Source organism: Daphnia pulicaria, chromosome 10, assembly GCF_021234035.1.
Source record: "Daphnia pulicaria isolate SC F1-1A chromosome 10, SC_F0-13Bv2, whole genome shotgun sequence".
Lineage (NCBI taxonomy): Eukaryota > Metazoa > Arthropoda > Branchiopoda > Diplostraca > Daphniidae > Daphnia > Daphnia pulicaria.
The window spans coordinates 5,605,276-5,620,152 of record NC_060922.1 but is presented as its reverse complement, the minus strand read 5'-3'; the positions used below and the strand labels follow the sequence as shown (position 1 = coordinate 5,620,152).

The window sequence follows — 14,877 nt, the reverse complement described above, 5'->3', positions numbered from 1 at the left end:
TTTTTTTTTCCCACGAATATTCCGTCCACCGGTACATATATAATGTTATATATATGGACCAGGCGCAGAACCGCATCTGCGTGCTAACTGTTATATACATATATACATCTCGACGCATTCTGATGCGAAGCGGGAATGATCTTTTTTCCCCTCCCAGCTGCCTTTTCTTATGTTGCTCTTTCTATTATGCAACTGCAGTTATTATGTTACCGGTGCAACAGGGCCCCACACATCCCCCTTAACATTGTGTGTTATTTAGAGCGACGCCTTTCCTATACACATCGACCCGTAATAATGTAGACGTTCATTTTATAGTCGTTTTTTTTTAAATACGATACGAAGGGGACGAGACGTGAGGAATGTGAGACTGGGGCGACGTCGCGCGTTCAATTCATTTGACACTTTTTTTCTTCGTTGGATTATTATTATTATATTGTGTTGATGTATACGGTCGTGACTGGATCACCTTTTTTTATTTCTCTCTGACAGACACGGTGACATTTCCTTCTCCCATCACCTGGCGCCCGATCCATCACACATGTAAATTTATCCTTCGAAAAAATAAGGGAAAATGGTTCCATTGTGATTTCACATGGTTTAGGTCATCGATCCGGATTTTTTCTTTCCAATTTGATTTTGTTGTTTTGTTTGTTTGTAGCTACACACAAGGTGGTGGCGGCTGGTTGGAAAACATTTATAGATTTATTTTGTTGCACGCATAGTTAAAGGGCAGGTGTAGGTTGCTGTACAGACCCAGCAGCCAGCTACCAGCTCATCGGACTCTCTCCCCCCTTCTTCATCATCTTTTTTATTTTTTCGCTTCTTCTTTTTTTTGTGTTACCGAAAACCTTTTTCCTTTTAGTGCTGCACAATGAGCTCTGGGTATTTTCTCCCCATATCTAAAGAAGAAGAAAAAAAAAAAATGAAAGATAAAGAGACCCACCAAAGCCATCTGCCACACGCGCGTATGTATACAGAAATACCGGCGGGTCCCTCGTTTTTTGGGACGATAGACGTGGTATTTGTATTTTTCTTCTTGTGGAATAGAGGGAGGATCTTTTTATTCCCCTACCAAACAAGTAAATATCGCACCTGCCCTTTTTTTTGTTACTTACCTTTCCATTTTTTCTTGTAAACTATTATCTCTTCGGGGCTTTTGAGCTGCGTCGTGTGATTGAAGAAGGAAACGGACGACATCGCCGGCTCTGATGAGAGACACACACTGTTCTGCTTTCCGAGAAGAAAATAAATGTAATAGCCTGGCCTCCATTGCACGACAGACCGCCGGAGCACACGCTGAGCTATTTATTCGAGGTTTTTCGCTGGAAAAGAATAATAAAATATAATAGAAAAACAAAGGGGGGAAGTGAGTTGCTGAACTGCGGCGCTCGGACCAATTAATTGTATAAAGCAGAACTATTACGTGATTCTCGGTAGAATCAAAAACCCTAAAAAAAATACGATAAAGGAATTATATGTTGCCAGTAGTGCATATGCAGTGTGCTCAGCAAACTGTGAAGTGTGAAGTTACGACGAATTGATTGCAGATGCGTGCTCAAGCTTGAATCCCGCGACTCGGCTTTTCTTGTTAATTTGTGAAATTTAATATGACATCCGGATGGGATACCGGTTGGTGTATAGTCACATCTGTTGAGTCATTTGGTGCAATAATAAATCAAGGAATCGATTAAAATCGCTGAAGCGTGCGGAAACCAAAAACAATTTGACTAAATTTTTACCGATATAGCATTTGCCATTTATTACATTTTCTTACCGATATTAGATGAAATTAGGAGTCAATTAACTTGAAGTATCATCCTGGGTGCTCGAGTGTTTACTGAAGAGTTATTCTAATCTTTTCAATACTCAGGTACAAGAGGGATAAGAGTAGACAGGTATATACGTTCAGTAGTACACTTTTCAAGCAGGTACTTTCAGCCACCGCAAATGGCCGCCATATACTATACAAAGCTATAAACCACTCGGAGGGGAGTGAGTAACAATGGGCAATACTAACAAGGACATTTTCATTGTTTTCCATTTTCTATTGTCCAGTTATTGTGTTGACGCCGTCCGTCGGCATCTGGAGTGAATCATCATCCGTGTAGGTTGAACGATGCGCCTTGAAAGAAGAAAGCGCTGCACAACAATTGAATCGACGTCTATACAACTTGGGTCGATAAATGGATCATTTACTATCATTTACCGCATCCATCAAGTAAAATAAAAGAAAAAGATGTCGCATAACTTTACCGAGTGACCAACTCTGACATTCGTGACTTCGTGACTTGACCAAAGACAAAGTCCGATAACCTGGAAATATTTCAGCTTCCGATTTCGTGACAACGCCAAAATAAATACAGGTTATGAGCGATGAAATACCGACTGTAGAAATCGACTTGATCATTCGGCAAGAATGTCCGCCATTGATCGACAATCTGTCGTTAATAAATGAAGTATATAGTATATACCGATGATGCCCTCAATAATTCAAATGTCAAATAGTAATTCAATCTCCGACATTGTAAATGAAAACCACAAGAGTAGCACATCCTACAAGATGATTAATAATAAACAAATTCACAAATACTCACAAAACACTGGAAAACGACGATAAACACACAAACGAGGACAGCGTGAATTTGTTAACGGTCGTCAGTCACGACAGTTGCAGACATTCGAAGTCGTCTAAAGTGGTCGATTTTCTCCTGGAGAAAAACCAACGTCGCCAGGCCGGCACCGATGCCCAAAATCAAAAAGGTTCCCATCAAGTCACTTAACTTGATAGGCACTTGCAGTCGAGCCGTTTGAATCTTGCGGAGAGATTTCGTTCTGGCCAGACAATCGTGTTGAGGAAAGCCTCTGCTGGCCCAGAACTGAAGCTGCCCACTTTCCCACAACGCCATCAAACTAGTTTGACCAATGATGAAGAAAAGTCAGCAATGATCGAGCGCAAATTAATGTAAAGGACATATTACGCGCTGTCAAAACTTGAAGTGAATTTGCTGTTCTTATGCAAAAAAAATCGACCAGAATCCGTTTTGAAATGGCAAAGGATCGGTGACGTGAAAACGGCAAGTGCCTTTTTTCTGCAATTGATTGATGACGAAGAATTTGCAGAAAGTCTGAACCTGGAAAAAAAAAGTTAATTTCAAATCGTTGGTGTATAATGAAATTGGAAATGGCAAAAGTTGGATTATTTACGGTGGGAAAAGCGAAACGCCCAGTAAGCAAACGGGCGTTGATTTTCGACTGATCGGTAAACAACCGTTCCGGATAGTTGCGCGCCTGCGTCGCCCAGGGTCTTGAGAGTTCCCGATTTCGCTTCCTGACAAATAAAGAGCGTGTTTTTCGGAAATAACAGAGCGAGGAATAAAGAACAATTGTAACAAAATCTGCTTGCCGATAACGAAATCTTGGTTGCAGAATGATTCCAACATCTTCGCAAGCAATCAAATCTTCAAATGTTTCGATGGGAGCCTTCATCTTGGGCACAGTCAGGTAGGAAATGACGGTCCCCGAATAACTGTTAACCAAAACGGTGGTGAGCAGCAGCCACACCCTGACTAGAATTTGAAATGAGCATCGAGGAAGGAGAACGGTTCCTCCTACAATTGACGTTGTAGGGAAAGTTTGAAGTATTTATTACGCATAACTGGTAATTTACGTTGATTTGTCATGATGTTCTAGACGTACATCAAATAAGTGCTTGCGTAATCCAACAACGTAGTCGGTCGCTCTCGGGATGAGGCCGGACGATTCAGAGCATCGCCGTTGGTCGACTTTTAGATCTTGGAAAAGAAACTCAGTGTGAACACCATAGCGATCATGGTTATAAAAATGAGTAGCCAAACCTATCAAAGAAAGTTATGTAATATTAAGCGCAATATTGCGTATTTAAAACATATCTTTCTCACTATCGGTTGAAATGGCCTAATTAATGCAAAAAGTCGGGGCTCTTCTCCAGGCCAAGGTACCACCATGGTGTACGGCTCTGTCCAAACATAATAAGAAAAGTCATTTGTTTTCTTTCGGGAGTGGCGATGATGCCGTTCACCAGGGCGTCGGCATTCTGTTATTTAAAAAGAAACAAAAAACAGGAGGAATGTTAAAACGGTTATAACAATTTTGAAGGTGCAACTGAGGGACATAAATTACTTTTTTCGCTACTAAACTGAGTCCAAGTTCGACGTTGGATCCTCCACTTATTTCTAAAGTTGTTTGATTAAGTGCTACATAGGAAACGCTGTCAAATTTACAATTGAATAACTTTAGATTAGCTGCTCATAAGATCGTATTATAGACGGTGCCGCGGAAAACTGTTAGAAATAATGATGAAACATAATACGTAAAAGTTAAGCTTCCTCGCCAGCCATAGGATTGCCATTTGGGTCCGGTGCCGGTGTGGGAGTAGTTGCCGAGCGGCCCAAAAGTCAGCACGTCATAAGGAGGGTTCTTACGTAACAAAAGAAAAGCCGCCGACACACAAATACGATAGCATATAATAAAGATTAGACCAATCATTTCCGCTGGTTACTTCCAAGGCTGTCGACAAAAAAAATAATAAAAATAGAAGTGAAATCGATCGACTTACGTGGTAGACGACAAAAGTAAAGTGCGATCCGTTCAGTTGGTTAGTTCGGCGCGAGTCCATTACCGCCATCATTGCAATGACCAGATAAATTAACCACATTTTTCTCGGCGATTTAATTCAAAATTTAAAATTCAAAGGTTTAAGTGCTGTATTCTAATTTCGTCCCAGCAATACGAGATTGCGTCTTTGTGTTCAGGTAGAATCAGTTTGAATAAATACATTTGGTCGTCAGTCTGAGGTATTTCTACGTGCGCAATGAGAGTATTTTTGGCGCTGTGTTAGTTGATACGCTGCATCATGCATGTGTACTGTACCCTACCTGAAATTATGTATTCCATTTTACCCGTCAATTACAACCATCTGATCGATGTTGAATAACTAAAATGTGAATCAATCTACCTCCGCATTCAGGGAGGAGAGGGAGAACTTCGGTTATAAGAGACTAAACCCCCAGAAGATGCCAGGCTAAATTTGTCAGCTATTGCGTGACCAACATCCGGGACTTCTGGTCGCTTCGTTAATAGACAAAGGCTAATCTAATTTCAATTTAATTTATTTATAACACTATTCTAAACAACCAGTAACTAGACATATTGTTCCAGTCCCTTACTCAGATTGGGTTTCGATTGACGAATCATAGTAAAAAAAAAACCTTAGCCATATAAAATTTAAAGTGATTATTAAAAACACTAACGACCAAAGTATACTAAATCAAAATTTTGAACGATAAAGTGAATAGCCACAGGGAGTTCAAAAACCCGACGGTCTAAACAATCTCAACACGAATACACATTCTTGTTTATCAACCGCTTTCTGACATGTAACATTGTGCTGGTGAATCTTTCAAACATTTTTTAGAATTCGCTCTCTCGGTCACGAAGAATTCAAATTGAGGAGAAATGGAGGAATGCATTTTTCGGCTAGAGTATTGAGTCATACTGGATGCCGTCACTTACCTTGAAAACCATCTGAGTCGGAAGAAAAGACGAACCGTCAAGACCCAAAGTCCAAAACGTCAATCAGCGTGGCAACTGGACCGTGCTTAAACACTCGTTAATGAGCTTCCTGGCCTTGGAAGACATTTGAAAGCTGTAAACAAGAGACCTTGGTAGAGCGGAGAGTTTAAAAAAATAATAAAACAAGAAGAAGAAGAGCCGGTTTTAACCGAAATGGTTTGCTAAAGATGTGAAATAGAGTAGTACCGTCATTTGTCTCAACCGTGGGAATAATCAAACATTCTAAAAGCTGCAGATTTTCTGTAAATAGTAACGTTACGACGGTATTCCGGCGGACTGTCACGACGACTCAAAATGCTATCCATCTGAAAACCAAACACGCATCATTTAAGGCTGATAATACCACCACGAATAAGACGGAGAGAAGAGGAATGACGACAAAAGTTTGAAGAAAAAGAAACAAAACGTCGATAGTGACACATGAATGGGCGTGGTTGACAGTTATGGATATCTGGTGGAGGAGAAGTAACCTTTTTTTGTTGTATGTAATCTTGTTACCGTTGAGTTGAAACGAACCCCGCCTTGGCTGAGACAAATGGAATAGTAGGCGTACGTACGGTATATTTGCGATCACATCAAATCAAATTATGTAAATAGTGATTCCACCAAATCAAACTTCAGAGAGAGAAGTATTGAACAAATAATTATTCTCTATATAGACGGCCATACATTAATTGATAGAACGGCGGATGATAAAAGACCAGCAAAACTACAAAGTTGCGTTTCGATAAACGTAAACAACAGTCGTCGACGCCGCCCGTCGGTAGTTGAAACCGACAATTTTCTCCAGGAGAAAAGCCAAAGTTGCTAGGCCGAAACCGATGCCCAAAATCAAGAAAGCGCCGGACAGATCATCCAATCGAATGGCACCTTGTCTGGCTGAATTCTCTCCCGATTTCCTTTTAGCGAAACATTTCGGGGCTCTTGGCATGCCATTTTTTACCCAGAACGGTGGGAGTCCGGTTTCCCAGAGTTCCATCAGACTTTTTAAAAATGGAAATTTAGCGATGAAAAAAAAAATGAATTCAACTTGTCCCAGCTAGAATAATGGTTTTGCAACTTACGCAGAATGAAAGAACGGCGTGTACTTGCTGTTCTTTGGAAATGGCAGAGACCAGAATCCAGCCAGAAAAGGTAGAGGTTCAGTGGCTTTGAACAGGCACTTCTTTTCCTTGATGTAAACGCTGGCGACAAAGCTGTTGCAAAATGTTTTCAACTGGAAAATTTGTTTAAAAAAAACAGCACAATGAATTGTTCGATTTCTAAAATGAAAGAATTAAAGCTGTGACTTACAAATGGGAAAGCATAACGGCTAGTTGTCAAACTTTCACTGATTTTCTGGATGTTCCTTAAAATGTTGTCTGGATTGCGCCGCATCTTGTCGGCCAAAATTTTCAATGTACCTGAATGGGCACCCTATTTACAATAAAATATTGAAAACGATTCAACCATTAATTTTGTTAGAAAACAAGTGTTAGGTAATCAATTGGCCTGACCATAATTTGCATTGTGATGACGTTATCTGCCAGTAAAATCAGTTCAACGTCCTCACTAATGGCCAGGGCTTCGAAGGTGTTGATGGGCGGCTTCATTTTGGGGACGGTCAGGTAGGAAATGACGGTGCCAGAATAGCTATTGACTAAAACCGTAGCGATCAAAAGCCACACCCCGACAAGGATCCGGAACGAGAAGCGTCCGCCGGGCACCATATTTCCTTCAGGAGAAAGGATGTCATTTGGACGTAAAATGAGAAACAAATTACAATAGACACAATACCTTGATTTGTGAGAATGTTGACGACGTAGATTGAGTAAGAGCTGACACGCCCCAACATCGTCATATCATCTGCGCTAGGATTATCGCTGTCGCTCCTTGTGAAGTATTTCAAATAAGCACCGGAGAACAGACTCAACAAGACCACCAGGACGATCATGGCAATTAAAATGAGGAGCCATACCTTCGATAATGATATGAACAAAAATACGGTCAGTTGAATAAATTAACACGAAATTAACAGTTAATAACCAAATTTTGAAATGGTTTAATGAAGGCAAAGAGACGCGGTTCTTCTCCTGGCACAGGTACCACCATAGTAAAAGGCTCCGTCCACATAAAATATGCAAAATCCGCGAATTTTTTCCTCTCTGGTGTTCTGATCACTCCCATAGTTGACCCGTCAACTATCTATCTCAGTTTCAATTTTTGAAAAAAAAAAAAAAAAGATTTTGTTAATGATTCCGCACCCTAGTCCGACAAATTTCTCACATGATCAGTAAAGAGATCGAGAACAATTGCCAAATCACTCTTGGTACCATATTTAGCTTTAGTCATTTCGTCGGGAATATAATAAAAAGAAATCCTGGTAAAAAAAAAATTACAATGTTATTTAGCAAATTAATTTTGCATAATAATTGTAACAATTATAACGTACGTGAAATTGAGTTTTTCGGTTAACCAGTTGAAAAGAATTGGACTGATGCCGCTATTGGTGTAATTTCCGTCAGCTTTTAAGGTAAGAATGTCAAATGGTGGCAACTACATGCGGATAAAGTATAACAAGATTATAATACCAATAACTTGAAGAGTTGATAAAATGCTAAGTAATAATCATAGTGCTGGAGATTCGTTAGAAGTAGACAATGAACTCACATGACTAACTGCGAATTTCAAATGAGCGCGGTTCAATTTGCCAACGTTCTTGTCGCCATAAATTGACGAAGACTCGACAGTCATCCGAGAAGAATTCATCGCCATCAGCCAGATCACCATAACAAAAAAAAGTGACATCATCCTTGTTTCCTAAATGAGTTTTTGGGATCTAATCACGTAAACAACCGAGAAATGATATTATATCCAACTCCACGCAAAACACCGATTACGAGTAACACAGCTATGAGATTGCCCGTCTTCTTGAGACTATAGGTTTTATATAAGGAACTTTGTTGATGTGACTGTTGCCTACCTGCTCATATCAACCACCGTTTTGGGTGTTTCTCGGAATTTCTCTTCCAACTAAATCGTAATATAGAAACCTGAAATTGCTAAGATCTCAATTATTGAAAATCATATAACAAAACTACATTTCGAGAGGAAAATCTTGTCATTTTCCACATGCGATTCGATTGAAAGGTCATCTTTCTGATTATTTTATTAGCTACAATACATGTATACATCGTTGAAGGTAGATATTTTGACCAGCAATCGGGAGTCCATCGGACAGAAACTTATGTTTCAAAAATAAAGGGATCAACAGCAAAATTTTAGTTTCAATTCCTAATGTATTCCAGCAAGGAAGGCACTAGGAATTTGGTATCTAATAGAGAGTGACCTACATGATTCCTTCGTCTGTCTCAGGTTATATCCAATCGAATTTAACATCCCTCATTGATAATTTACTAAATAATAAACCACCCCGTAAACCACACAAGAACTTCTGCTGGCTCTATAGCTCTCGATCTCTCGTTTGGGAGCCTTGGAAATTTATGGGCTGTACGAAGTATCTGTTCCGATTGTTGCCGTTAAACTACGTCCAATTGTTTGTAGCCAGGATTGCTTTTAAAATTACTGTCGTGTAAGACCGAGCTGAACTCCTCGTCCGATATTGAAGCATGAATAACTGAAATGCAGCAAGGTAGCGTTACTAGGCTACACATTCGAACTACTTCAATTCTAACAACACTTTTACAGTCTAATATTCAACTACTACGCTTTAAAATTTTTCACCCGCTTTTTCAGAGGAAACCTATGAATTCTGAAATTCTTGCTGTTCAGTCTTCCGTTTGTTTCTGAAGTAAACAATTTTTTCTAGGATAAAGGTGAACGTCGCAAGGCCGAAACCGACGCCTAAAATTAGAAATGCTCCAGTTAGGTCTTCCAATCTAATGGCCCCACGTCGAACTGAATTTGCTTTGTGTTTATTATTTGTTATTAACAAACTCTCTGGAACTTGTGGTACGAAATTTCCAACCCAGTGATAAGGGAGGCCAGACTCCCATAGTTCAATCAGACTGCAACCGGTAGCAGCAGGTTATGTTGAATCATAAAATTCAATAGAAACAATCCCATTAAAGTATGCAATATTTGTTTTCTCCGGAAACACTGCGACAATTATGCAGCAATACACTTACGCATGGTGAAATGCCCATGTATATGAGCTGTCCTTCTGAAAAGGAAGAGACCAAAAATTGGCACTTGAAATGGGATCGGTGATTACAAAGCGACGTTTACGATCCTTCTTGAATTGAGTGGCGACAAAGTTTTTACATACTGTTGCTAGCTGAATGAAATAATTGAAGGTCAATTGTTATTACTAATTTACTCGCTTTAATGCCCAACAGACTTACAAACGGCATAGCATGACTCCCAGTTCCCAATAAGGTTTCAACGTTCTGCATGTTATTTAATAGCCGATCAGGATTGTACCGAATCTGATCACCGAGATATTTCAGTGCACCAAATTTGGCATCCTGAAACGTTATTTTTAATCCCCGAATGCAATCAAATCAATGCAAATCAATGACAAGGAATAAAAGTAAAAAAAAAAAAAAAACTTACGAGTATTTCTTCTGGAAAAAAGTCGGCCAGTAAAAGAAGTTCTACGTCCTTACTAGCAGCAAGATCTTCTAGTGAATTAATATGGGGTTTCGTAACGACTATTGTTAGATGCGAAACAACTGTACTGGAATAACTGTAGACAAGGACCGTTGCAACCAAAAGCCATGATCCGACAAGGATCCGGAACGAAAGACGACTAACATGGATCATATTCCCTGCAATAAAAATAAAATTGACTATTATTCATCCAATATAGTATGTGAAAGAAAAACATGAACTGCGTTTATATTCTGGAAGAGATTTTACCTTGATTCGTCATAATGTTGAAGACGTATATCATGTAATAACTGACCCGGTCATACACTGTTCTTCCTCCGTAGATAGCAGAGACCTCACGACCATTAATTGAAAATTTGGAGTAGATTGATGCAAAAAAGGTCATCGAAGCCACCATCGCATGTATCGTAATATAAATAAGACCCCACACCTTGACAAGGGAAATCAAGTACCAAATAATAAAATGCATTGGAAACCAGGTTTCAACAACATTGAAGAATAAGGTTATAATGACCAGTGGATCAAATGGATAAACGAATGCCAAGAGTCGAGATTTTTCCCCTGGTCGAGGAACAACCATCTTAAAGGGTTCCGACCAGGCAAAGTATGCCAGGTCCATTTTTTTTTTGTTTTCAAGAGTTAAAGTTATACCAGTACTAGCTCCATCGATTTCCTGTTCCCGCATATGATGTAGAACATAGATTCGTTACTAAGTCAATAGCCCCAAACAAATGATACAAATCTGTTTCTTAACTTAGTGTCATACTTTATCTGTGAAAAGATTAGTCATGATAGCCAGGTTGCTCTTTATACCATATTTTGCCTTGGTCACTTCGTTGGGAATAAAATCATACGAAAACCTGAAAATAAAAATGGTTGATTTACTGTAGAACTCGCCATCGAAGATCAATGCAATTGTGACGAAGAAATGTGTTGGTCTATACTAACGTGAAGTTGAGTTTTTTTTCAAGCCAGGCAAAATACTCTACTCCGGCGCCGATGATGCTGTAGTTTCCGTTGGGCATCAAAGTAATATTATGAAAAGGCGGGTACTTGTGATCATAATATGATTAAATGATGACATAAAAATATACGATTAAATTATTGTAGTCAATTTACGTGCAATGTAGATTCACGAAATCTATGCTCTTAACTTACATGTGCAACTGCAATTTTTAAATGCGCGCCGTTCAGGTCTCCAGTTTTCATGGAAGGCGAAGAATTAACAGTCATAAAGTGACAGTTGGTTATTGCCACAGCTAAAATCGTTAAAAATCGAAACGTCATTGTCGATTCAACTCACGGTTGAAGACAGGGGTTTTACTCAGTAGTCGTTCTGCACTCGACTACTTTTTCTTCCGCTAGAACTCTGTTTTTATAGCAAAGAATACTGTTGTCGAAAAAGGCTATAGAATTTTATCCTATGCGGGATGCATGCGCGCAGTTCAATAGCCAATAGCCCAATACATATTACTTATGCGTTTTACATGGACTGTTCGTTTGGGTACATCGCTTTAATTTGAATAGCCATTATTCATCTTTCAACTATTACAAAGGTAGCTATAGACTAGACCAGGTAAAATTGCTATTGATTCTATGATATTGACTATTGAATAAAATAAAACCTAAATCCAAGAGTATTTCTGTAATTCCAAGTCTAATGCCTGAAACTGTTTTAGTTTTCCTCTCAGTTGACGGACTACCCTATTCCCCAAAATATTCAGCCAAAATCAATCTATTTCTCCAGAAAGATGCAAACGGATGCAAAGTCACTGCGGTTAAAATCAAAATAGCGCATAGGTATTTGAATTTCTACCTTCTAGAGTCATCTAGCGGTCTTTTGACTTTTCTAAACACAAAGTCTCAAAGGAATGGAAGTAAAATAACAAAATATCAAATTTGATGCCTTACGTGGAACTGTAATCCATGCAATGGATGATGGACCCCCCATGTAGACTGGAATTCTTCTCATTTTAGGCAAACTCATGTCTGGCAGTTCACACAGGTAAAGTGGTGCTGTCACTAAATGTTTGAGTCCAATTCATTAAGTGTGTTCAACATCACTGGATTCTTCATTAGCAGATGTAACTTAAACAGTCACTCATCACACTGTGCTCGAAAAGCTTGGACTTGCTGCTGTTACATTGCAGTAAGTTGTGTGGTGATTTTAGCGTAATAAAAACACACATAACAAAATCTTGTTGCACCACTCTTTTTTTAAAGGAGGATAACAAATCCGATGCAGGCGAAGCAATCCATGCCTCACTTCCTTGGGCACGTGGGCTGTTTCTAATTCCTTGATTTGACTGTTTATTTCAATCACGTTAGGGCCCAACGCGACTGCTACACAGGTTAAAATTCGAGAAACCAAAGCATTTTTTTTAGAAAACGGACTTGACTGCCAACTTCTCAGTGCCATAATCAAACTCAAAGAATGACAACAACATGCCACGAGATGACTGAACAGAAACAACTTTTGCTGCAGACGAACTTTCGTGAAAGTAGGAAAGCGGTGTTGCCAAAATTAAAAATATTTTCAAATTTCAAATATGATTTTTGAAAAAACTTTCGATTGAATTCAATCCTCACATCGGATAGATTCGAGTTGATTCGAATAATAAAAAAAAGATAAATCGACAGAGCTGTTAGCGCATGAGCTGTTATATACACACACCGCTGTTATATACACACATCACATCATATTAAGGAGAAATCAATAAAAGAATGAATCCCGCATCGTGATTCGTGAGTATTCGTGTAAAGCAAAACTCACAATTTATCAAATGGGATTTTATTGTCTTTTGATCAGTCTTTCTCTTTTTCTCCGAACAGATCCAAAACTCACCGTCCAAAAGATGGCGCGACCTTGTTCTCACGGAGATTTCAAATAAATCATCAAATACCAAACTGTTTTTCATGGTAGGCGCCGAGTTATTTATTCCAAATGTTCAAAAATAATTTTGTTGGCTCGAAAAATGACTGAATTAATTTTTTGCTTTCTATCAAATGTCATGCGATGCTTCTTATTGGGTTTTTTCCGCAGCATTGTATGATGATTCGGGCACGACGCCAATATTCTTGTTCAAATCGAAGAACTGTGGACTAGTCGCGCAGTTCACATCCGTCCACCTACACATTTTAAACAAAAAGGATCGAAATAGAATCATAAATATTTATCAATCGGAGCAACGAAGGATAAAAATTTGTAAGTTACCATTGGCAGACGAAGACTTCTTGGTTAAAGATGGTGCCATTTGGACAGAGGAAAGAAGCTTTAATGGGCTCAGCATCCGGAATGTTTGTGCACACGTGGAAAACTTGGCAGCGGGTCTCGACGTCGGCGTAATATCCTGTTGGCATTACAAGAGTATAACCATCAATTATTGGCTGGAGCTTAACTCCCCTAAATTGCATTATCGGGACATTCTTTCATTGTGTACAACTTGACGAACAATTACCGTTACGCTGCCCAGCACATTTAAATGAAGATGATGGTATCTTGTCCAAAATCGGGTAATCAAATTCGGGTTCGCCAGGAATAGACTCCCTGAAATCCCAGAAGGCAATCTCTTCATCGATCGGCTGTTGCTGCTGGACGGGGGCCAAGGAATTTTGGTCCGCCAGAATGACTGGAAACGTTTCAGGATCGGGCAGCGTAATCTCCTGGGCAATTTCTAAAGAATCTTCTTCCAATTCCTGCTGGACTACTTCTGGCGATTGTGGGACTATAGCAATAGTCACTTGATGATCCTCCTGGTTGCTGCTGGACGGTAGCAATAGGGGATTGGTTGGTGGCACATAGGAATAGCCAATATTAATTCGCGCTTCCCGCGGAACCACTGGAACGCTACTTTCGATTTTAGTCGCCGTAATGGGCGACGAAGAAACTGATTGGATTCCTAAATTCGGTCTGTTACGACGGCCAATGCGCTGGCCATACTCTTGAGTGGAAACTGTTGCGACCAGCAAGGCAATTGCTAAAATGATAAACGCTGAAATTAGAGTCAACTCAACATACATTTAGATTAATACGTTTGAACTTACCAGCCAAAATATTAATGACACTCTCAGTGATTTTAGCCATGGCGAGACTACGACAGCGGATGGAAGAGAACAAGATGTACATTCAGTCTGCACCTTTGGCTTTTATAGTTGCCTATTTCTCCTCCCACTGTAGTCCAACCTGTTTGCGGCGGCCAAACGCCATCGAGGACGATTGGCTACGGTGATCTCTGCCGCCGGAAGGCGTCGTTTGTCGTCCTGTTCTTTTTTCCCTTTTTATTTGAAGGGCGGCCGTGAAATCTTCCTGAGAAACAAAAGAGAGAAACGATATTTTATCTATCCCCATAAAGGGGTAACAGATGAAAAAGAAATCGAAAGCGGGCCATGGAGAGAAACGTCTCAGCTCCCACGAAATAACCATTGAAACAAAGTCTCCCTCGACATTAACTAATAACATTTAAGCACCGCGCGAGAGAGAGAGAGAGAAAAAGCCTATATCTACCCATTTAAAACAGATGTGATGGCGCGTGGACCCCAACTGAGAATTGAAACAAAAAATTAAAGAATAAGAGAAAAAGTCGTATCTTTTCGTTCGTTCATTTTAACCGCAAGCAACACGAAACTAAAAAAAAACGCAAGCCGGAAGTTGGGTTG

At 39.6% G+C, this 14,877-nt stretch overlaps 4 protein-coding genes across 5 annotated transcripts; all 4 read right to left on the bottom strand.

Annotated features, from left to right (window-relative positions):
• Positions 1-1,115: 1,115 nt before the first annotated feature.
• On the bottom strand, positions 1,116-5,190 carry LOC124314790 (glutamate receptor 2.7-like). The gene is made up of 8 exons (XM_046780156.1): positions 4,595-5,190; positions 4,159-4,455; positions 3,918-4,072; positions 3,668-3,854; positions 3,390-3,608; positions 3,205-3,328; positions 2,979-3,131; positions 1,116-2,910 (listed from the first exon to the last, which is right to left on the bottom strand). The coding sequence occupies exons 4-8, from the start codon at positions 3,678-3,680 to the stop codon at positions 2,646-2,648; spliced, it is 774 nt and encodes a 257-aa protein (XP_046636112.1). The 5' UTR covers positions 3,681-3,854; positions 3,918-4,072; positions 4,159-4,455; positions 4,595-5,190; the 3' UTR covers positions 1,116-2,645.
• Positions 5,191-6,067: 877 nt separating this feature from the next.
• Positions 6,068-9,103, bottom strand: LOC124314714 (ionotropic receptor 93a-like). The gene is made up of 9 exons (XM_046780035.1): positions 8,260-9,103; positions 8,042-8,145; positions 7,876-7,969; positions 7,636-7,794; positions 7,387-7,567; positions 7,107-7,324; positions 6,904-7,026; positions 6,675-6,826; positions 6,068-6,593 (listed from the first exon to the last, which is right to left on the bottom strand). The coding sequence occupies exons 1-9, from the start codon at positions 8,398-8,400 to the stop codon at positions 6,320-6,322; spliced, it is 1,446 nt and encodes a 481-aa protein (XP_046635991.1). The 5' UTR covers positions 8,401-9,103; the 3' UTR covers positions 6,068-6,319.
• Positions 9,104-9,203: 100 nt separating this feature from the next.
• LOC124314711 (glutamate receptor ionotropic, delta-2-like) lies at positions 9,204-12,653 on the bottom strand. Of its 2 annotated transcripts, none has more exons than XM_046780030.1 (10): positions 12,133-12,653; positions 11,380-11,480; positions 11,170-11,273; positions 10,988-11,081; positions 10,736-10,894; positions 10,471-10,651; positions 10,165-10,379; positions 9,954-10,076; positions 9,738-9,886; positions 9,204-9,617 (listed from the first exon to the last, which is right to left on the bottom strand). In XM_046780030.1, exons 1-10 carry the CDS (start codon positions 12,206-12,208, stop codon positions 9,353-9,355), a joined length of 1,467 nt encoding a protein of 488 aa, XP_046635986.1. In that variant the 5' UTR covers positions 12,209-12,653; the 3' UTR covers positions 9,204-9,352. The 2 variants fall into 2 exon arrangements, with proteins under 2 accessions (XP_046635986.1, XP_046635987.1); XM_046780031.1 differs by having other exon boundaries at positions 11,380-11,590; positions 12,133-12,198.
• A 478-nt stretch (positions 12,654-13,131) lies between these two features.
• Positions 13,132-14,413, bottom strand: LOC124314784. The gene is made up of 4 exons (XM_046780144.1): positions 14,266-14,413; positions 13,680-14,198; positions 13,436-13,571; positions 13,132-13,350 (listed from the first exon to the last, which is right to left on the bottom strand). Exons 1-4 carry the CDS (start codon positions 14,345-14,347, stop codon positions 13,245-13,247), a joined length of 843 nt encoding a protein of 280 aa, XP_046636100.1. The 5' UTR covers positions 14,348-14,413; the 3' UTR covers positions 13,132-13,244.
• Positions 14,414-14,877: the final 464 nt, after the last annotated feature.